The 8,056-nt window shown below is 41.0% G+C and overlaps 1 protein-coding gene across 1 annotated transcript; it reads left to right on the top strand.

The window, feature by feature from the left end:
- The first annotated feature begins 5,174 nt into the window (after positions 1-5,174).
- Positions 5,175-7,388, top strand: LOC143625606 (uncharacterized). The gene is made up of 3 exons (XM_077095895.1): positions 5,175-5,816; positions 5,928-6,212; positions 6,675-7,388. The coding sequence occupies exons 1-3, from the start codon at positions 5,175-5,177 to the stop codon at positions 7,386-7,388; spliced, it is 1,641 nt and encodes a 546-aa protein (XP_076952010.1).
- The last annotated feature ends 668 nt before the right edge of the window (positions 7,389-8,056 follow it).

The following is an 8,056-nucleotide window of genomic DNA, read 5'->3' as shown; positions in this document are numbered from 1 at the left end:
TTTAAATATCGTCACATAAGGTGATAAATCTCATAAATACGTTATAAATACGAGGTTTCATGTTGAATGTTGAATGCGAGGTTCATTCAATAACAAGTTACAATTTTCATTATATTGCATAAACTCAATGATTATGGCCTCATAAAAAATCTTTTTGGAACTCATTCATAAATGTTTCATACACTAAATATGGTAACATGAATTTTTTTCGATAATGCTTTATGCGAATTTTCACTCCTTATTATCACAAGCATTATTTCATTCATGATTTATTATAATCACAAAAGCTTTACGTATGCAAACTTTTCTTTAAGATTTTCATTCGATAATGATTTAAATATTTCTCTAGCTACACGTTACCGCGAAACTTTTTTATTATATACATTTTCCTGGAAACAATAAAACGGTTTCACTTGAGTCTTCATTCTCGATATATTTTATTGTTTTTCAAAAGAATCTATGATGCGCGATTTACATATTTTGTCATTAATTCGAGTCTCATGATTATTGAGAATTTCTTTTCATTGGATGAGATGTTTCATCGTAATATCATGCACATGAGATTTCATTTTGTGTTTCGATTATGCATGACCGAATCCAGGTTATTCACTCACAGTTTGTGTAATACTTTCAAAACCTCAAGTTCGCTTTCAAAGGATATTTTCATGACTGTGTTATTCATATTTGAGCATTTATGCTTTTCAAGCAAGACACGATTCTATGCATTATTCTACTCCATTTTGTTTAATCTATTAAGCGGCCTATGTGTGGCTATTCGCAAGTTTTGGCGGTATTAGAAACCGTTACTATAATGACGATTATATAAATGATTTCACAATAGTGGCCGTATTCACGTTTTATCACATTTAATCGATTGTTTTGGTTGTTAATCAAATTCTATTTATTTTAAGTTGATACATGTATGCGTCACCCCAAGGAACTCACCTCATTCTCGTGTTATCACATTTAACGCAATCATATCCTCAAATACATATAACCTCAAGTTTGGTCACGTATGAAACTCATCGTATAATGTTATTGTTAAATGGTATCGTTGTGTATCCCAACCTCATGTACTCACTATTTTTTTTTCCTTTTTTTACACTTATAGGAGTCCTTATTATAGGATTTCATTTATCGATTTTATTTAGTACCTCGATTTATAGACTTTGACATTTATCTTGATGACTTTTAACTTCAAATCTCATTTCATATTGTTTACCCAAAAATTTTGTTAATTTATTTGATCGTCGTTACCGATTTAAACCGAATTGTTAATTCCACCTTGATTTATATCTTCGAAATTTTTGTTGCTTCAAATATTTATCCCATTTTTCTTTCTTATTTAAAAGTCAATCCCAAAATTTTTCAACCGCTAGTATTGGTTTGCCAATATTGGTAAAAATCCAACAGATTTTATGTACGTTTCTAATGTTTAAGATTTCAAAATAAATATGTCTTTTAAACCATATAATGGGACGAACCATGTAGACCATACGACGATCTAAATATTTATGGGTGCACACTTAATTATTGAAATCCCCGTATGGAAGCCATAGTAAATACGCTCGTGTGAGATAACTCAGACCCGAGGATGATAGCAGAAAAACGATGGAAATGCAAATCATGATAGGGGCTTGGTGGATACGCCACCAATACATACTATATATAAGTGCCTTTCTTATGTTTCTCATTTGTAGAGTTTTTCGAATCATGCAAGGATTTAACGTTATTCTTTTGCTTAAAATTTTCATGCAATTGCTTTACTAAAATCGATATTCGTTAGTAACTACCTTTTCATTAAGTTTATTTTAATTTCTGGATGAAATTTTCAAAAATTTGGGGATACTGTGACATTCGTCAATTTTGGGTTCTATTTGTATTCGTTTGTATATCCGTTTATCATATAAAACGACCCGATTTATATCCCGAACATTTCATATATATAAAAAATTGGATTTTTTGCTACTAAATCATTCCCACATGTTCAATTTGTAAAACCCCTTTTACGGATTCGGAAACGCCTTTAAAACGATCAAATTACATCGAAAACGAACTTCCAGGACACGTAACAAACCACACAAGACGAGCTGAGCCAATCCATCCCCCCCCCCTAGCATGCCGCGCCGCGCGGCCAGGGCAAGGGGTGGGGTCACGTGGCGCCTAGGGACCTCTACAGCATAATTAGGGGTTTTCCTTGTTGTTTTGTGCTTTGCTTGGTTGTTTAACCACTCTATTTACATGTAAACATGAAAGAGAACATTGCAAAGAAGCTTTGACCCTTACCCTATATATACACACCCAACTCCTTCATGTGTGCACTTGCTCCTACTCCAAATTCTCTCTCAATTCTTAAGATTCAAAGGTTGTTCTTCATATTCTTGATAGTTTGACTTCCCAAGTCAAACTAACCATAGTCTTTCATTTTAATTAACTTGCTAACTCTTTTTAATAATTGAAGCTTATGGCACAACATATATAATATACACCCCTTGTTACCTTTGGTAGTTACTTCTCCGGTCTCGATCGGTGAGCTTTCGGACCTCGTAAGGCAAGGCTACATGGAGGACTTTCGTGGTATGTGTTATATATTTTACGCACCTAACAATCTAACGTTATTATTGCTTACTAACCATGCTTAACTTATACTTATCTTACTTATTTATCAAGTTCCATGAAGGGTTCTAAGAGTCTATGCTTCGGTTTAACCGTAAATAGCTCTAGACCGTAAACCGAACTTTGCTTACTAATTTTGGTTACATACTTGTTTAAACATATTTAATGTTATATCTCAGTTTATAAAATCATTTTTATGAGTTCTATGGTTTTGGGTTTGTAGATTCTAACCTCGATCTTAACCAGAAACTAGATCCTAACCGAAAACCGAACTTTTTTTAAAGACTTTATTGTTAACTTTATGGTTGTCAAACTTAAGTATCATCATTTATAAATTGTTATACAAGCTCTTTGATATGTGGGCACGTGGTAACCGTCTATGAACTTATTGTGAGATGGAAACTGAACCAAACCGAACTTTCGTTTAAAGACTTTTTTGTTAACTTTTTGGTTGTAATACTTAAGTTTCATCATTTATAAATTATTATACAAGTTCTTTAATATTTGGACATGTGGAAACCATCTATGAATTTATTGTAAGATAGAAACCGAACCAAACCGAATTTGACCGATTTTCACTCGCTTAAGACAAAGAAGTGTGTTTTTAGCTATCAAGACTTGTATATTTCTTTAAAAATACTTTACAAACTAAATTTAAATATTTATTTAACGTACTTGGAATGTTGAATTCAACTCGATCTTATAACAAAGTTGGACCGATGAAGAGCTGCCATATAAATTGGCCCACAAGACATGGCCTAGTAAGCCCAAAGCAGCTGGCCCATGAAGTCAGAGCCCAGGTCAAGAGTCAAGAGGCGGGAATGTATAATATGGGGGGAAAGCCACTGTTGACTCGAAAGAAGGGAAGACCACTAACACAAGTATAATCAGAGGAGGATGAAGCGACCAGCAAATAAAGAGAATCCCCATATGCTTTTGGCGAGGAGGCAAAGAATCCCTAGGACAAAAGAATAGTCAAAGATCTTGGGGAAAAAGGAAACACCCTTAGGGTTATATATATAGGAGGGTGAATGTTAAGTACCAGATCCTGTACTCTTCAATATTCATAATCAATATAAGCATTCTCTTATCATAATTGTCATTCCCTTCCGAAAAATCATCTCTTGAGCTTACATTCCAACATAATTCAAAGTAGGTTCGAACATTGGCGCCATCCGTGGGATCTTTAATTAAAGGTCTCATCATTTGCAATGGAAGGGATGACTGATTCATGCCTGACGGGGATATCCATGGCTTTCCTATCAGGTTATGGCGAAAAAAGCACGATGGTCACTCCTGGAGGAACGGACGTAACAGCCCAGTCAGATAAAGAGCTGGGAAACAACGACGACTTGGTGTTGATAGAAAACGAGATGGAAAGGGAAGAGAGGCGGGAAAATAAGACGAAAGATGAAGGAAACACCAGAGGGAAGTGGAAGATAACCCCTGAGTTTATTCGAGCACACAAATACATGCTCAAAGCATGTTTAAAAGAAACGAGAAAAGAGAGAAACTGATGGCGGTTAAAACAAGACTATCCTTTGAAACCCCTACCCCAGAAGGAGGGGAAGAACCAAATAAGATCGAAGGAAAGGATTCGGGGGCACTATTGGAATCTTTAGCCCTCTTCTAGCTTCGGCCAAAGGAAAAGAGAAAATCCCGCCCGGAGCCCTTGACACTCCTTATAGTCCGTCGGACACTTCGGATATGTCCATATTCACCCGACGAATTACTGAAGCCACGCTGCCCCCGAAACTCCAGTATCCCTCCACAATAGACAAATACGATGGGACACAAGATCTGTAGGACTAACTGCATGCCTTTAGAGGAGCCGGAAAGGTCATTGGATAGTCTATGCATGCATGGTGTTTGATGTTCCCCCAAACCTTGACGGGGGGAGCCCGAATCTAGTTTGACAGCCTTGACGGGGGGGGGGGGGGATCCTCGTTTGAAAGGGCTCGCTCCGCCCCATATCAACCTCCGCCAGTTACACTGTACCATCCCGAACCCCCGAGATTCTTAACAAGTATGCACCCCGAAAGCCCCCGATACCGGCCACCATACGAGGAAAGACATCTCCTAAGCACGGGGGACGTTATTTTAGTCGATAAGGCCAATTATTCACCAAAAACATCCAGCCCCTTCAAGATGGCCTACAAAGCCAATCCCCAGGGATACTGCAATTACCATAAGAGCCAAGGACACACCAATGATAATTGTGTCCAGTTGAAGAAACTATGGGAAGCGATCCTGAAGTCCGGCCAACTCCCACTCCCAACATCCAAAGAATGTCCATCAAAAGTAATGAATGAAGACGAAGATAGTCATTTCGTCGACATGATTAGAAGAAGAGAGGAAGAGGGGGATGACCCTAGAAGAAACGCTAGGATGGGATGATTTGGACCTTGGCCAAGTAGCTCATCATGGATGAAGTTCCCCATATCATTCCCGGGCCTAGAAGAGGAGGAGGCCCGAGAGATGCCTCTAACATCTCAGCTAGTGTAGCAGGGCATCAAGTGGCGTGAGTCTATGTTGATGGGGGAAGCGGAGTGGAGGTCATGTATGAGCATTGCTTCGCAAGGCTCCAAGAAGAGATCCGAAGTAGACTAGAGGAAGATATATGCCCATTGATTGGATTCTCGGGAGAAGTACTAGAACCTCTAGGATCTCTCACGCTCCCTCTAACACTGAGACATGGTGAAAGGACACGGACAGTATGTCTCCGGTTCTCAGTTGTTCGTGCTCCATCGAAATATAACATCATCTTGGGGAGACCAGGCATAAAAGCCCTCCGGGCCGTTGCTTCCACAGTTCATGGGTATTTAAGATTCCCCACTCCTATAGGGGTGGCCACTATTCGTTCTTCGGCGGAAATTGTGGCCAGCATCGTGAAGAGCAACAAAGCCAAGAAGATCCCACAAGGAACTGAGGAATGGGTTCTAAATAGGGATCACGCCGAGCAAACCGTCAGGATCGGGACCCAGCTGTCAGATAGAGGGAAGGCGGGTCTCAAAGAAGTTTTGTTACATAACACCGACGTCATTGCATGGAGCCATGAAGACATGATCGGGGTTCCTAGGAGCTTGGTGCAGCATAGTCTGGACGAATCCCAGTGGATAGAACCTGTCAAGCAGAAGAAAAGAAGTCTGGGACCAGAGAAAAGTCGATCTGTCCTAGAAGAAACGTGGAAACTTTTACAGGTTGGAATAGTACGCGAGGTGAAGTACCCCCTGTGGATATCCAATCCTATGATGATAGCCAAATAAAAAAACAGTTGTCATATGTGCATTGACTTTAAATACCTGAACAAGGCTTCTCCCAAAGACTCGTACCCTTTAACTGTGGTGGAGAAGAAGATTGAATCGTTGTCCCAGTTCCCGTTGAGGTGTTTCTTGGATGCCTACAAGGGATACCACCAAATCCATATGGACCCGAGAGATGAAGAGAAGACAACATTCTATATCAACGAGGGGACATTCTATTATACCAAGTTGCCATTCGGTCTAAAAAACGCTGGGGCGACCTACCAGCGGTTTATGGACCGACTTTTTGAACTTCATAGGGGAAGGAACGTAGAAATATACGTGGATGACTTGGTGATAAAAAGAAAAAATGAGGATATGATGTTGAAGATTTCAATGAGACCTTACGGATGTTAAGGGGGGCTAACATGAAACTTAACCCCGGAAAGTTCTCATTCGGAGTTGAGGAAGGAAAGTTTCTGGGAGTGTTGGTAACTAAAGAGGGATGAAGGCCAACCCCAAGAAAGTGGAAGCACTGTTACAAATGAGACCTCCCGCCGGCATTAAAGAGGTCCAACGGCTGAACGGAAGACTTGTGGCTCTCAGCCGCTTCCTATCCCGAATTGTGGAGAGAACACTCCAGTTCCTGGCAGTCCTTCGAAGGAGCATGAAGAAAAACAAATTTTGTTGGGACACTGAGGCAGACTAAGCTTTCGAGGAATTAAAAGCTCACTTGTGCGAACTCCCTACCATGGTAACTCCCCGTCCAGGGGAGATACTGTTACTTTATCTATCCCAAACTGATCGCATGATCAGTTCGGTCCTCATGGTAGAAAGAAGGGGAGCCCAGATTCCCATATACTTCGTGAGTCGCACGCTGAAGGGACCCGAAGAGAGGTACTCACCTACAGAAAGGTTGATGTTATCTCTCATTTACACGACCAGAAAGCTGAGACGGTATTTTTTCAAGCCCATGTGATACGCATCCTGACTGACAGGCCATTACAGCAGGTTCTCATGAAGCCCGAAGTATCAGGGAGGTTAGCCAAATGGGCAATTGAACTGGGTGGCCATGCAATCGAGTACAAACCCAGGACGTCATTCAAAGGGCAAATTCTGGCTGACTTCATTACAGAATCAATTCTAGGGGATGATGACATACTCGTCGATCAAGAGAAGGCCGGAGACGAACTCGATAGGAAGACAAGAAAAGACTCAGAAAAACCTTTATGGCTCCTCTATACGGATGGAAATTCTAACGGAGACGGGAGCGGTGCAGGTTTGATTTTCATCAGCCCCGAGGGTAATGAGTTAACATATGCAATACGACTCGAATTCCCCAGTACCAACAATGAAGCTGAATACGAGGCACTATTGGCCGGACTCAGAATGGCTCAAAGGATCAAAGTCCGACACATCAAGGCTCACGTTGATTCACTGTTAGTGGCTAACCAAATAAAGTCCGACACATCAAAGTCTGTACATAAGATCCTATTTGGGGCCTTCTGTAAAATATGTAACCTTGACTGAAGTAGAGTATATCATGCGAGAGATACACGAGGTATCTGTGGGATGCAAATGGGAGCAAAGATGGTGGTTGCTCGAGCCATGAGAGCAGGATATTATTGGCCAGCAATGTTTCTGAGCGCCTTAAAAGAAACACAAAGGTGCGATATCTGCCAAATTTATGCCCCAGTCACTAGCCAGCCGAATCTTAACCTCATACCTGTTAGCTCCTCCTGGCCTTTTCAAAAGTGGGGCATCGACCTGGTTGGCCCATTCCCTGAAGGGTCTGAGAAGGCCAGATTTTAAATAGTGGCTATAGATTACTTCACAAATTGGGTGGAGGAGAAACCTCTCACGACCATCACCGGGCAGCAGGTAAAGAGTTTTGTGTGGGAAAACATAGTTTGTCGCTTCGGACTGCCCCATTCCATAGTAAGCGATAATAGGAAGCAGTTTGCAAATGGTCCCTTCAAGGAATGGTGTCATCAGTTGAAGATCAAACATATATTCACATCCGTTGCCCATCCTCAAACAAATGGACAAGTGGAGAGGGCAAACCGGAGCGTCGTAGATGGGATCAAGAACCAACTGGGCCAAAAAAGGCATTCGTGGGTAGACGAGCCGCCCCATGTCCTTTGGGCACATCGAACGATGCTCAAAGTCATCCATGGAGAAACCCGGTTCAGCTTAAC

Source organism: Bidens hawaiensis, unplaced genomic scaffold (genome assembly GCF_021521415.1).
Source record: "Bidens hawaiensis isolate Kalapana, Puna unplaced genomic scaffold, B.hawaiensis_p1.1 tig00004126_1, whole genome shotgun sequence".
Lineage (NCBI taxonomy): Eukaryota > Viridiplantae > Streptophyta > Magnoliopsida > Asterales > Asteraceae > Bidens > Bidens hawaiensis.
The sequence above is the reverse complement of the archived record's forward strand: the minus strand, read 5'-3'. Positions and strand labels throughout refer to the sequence as shown.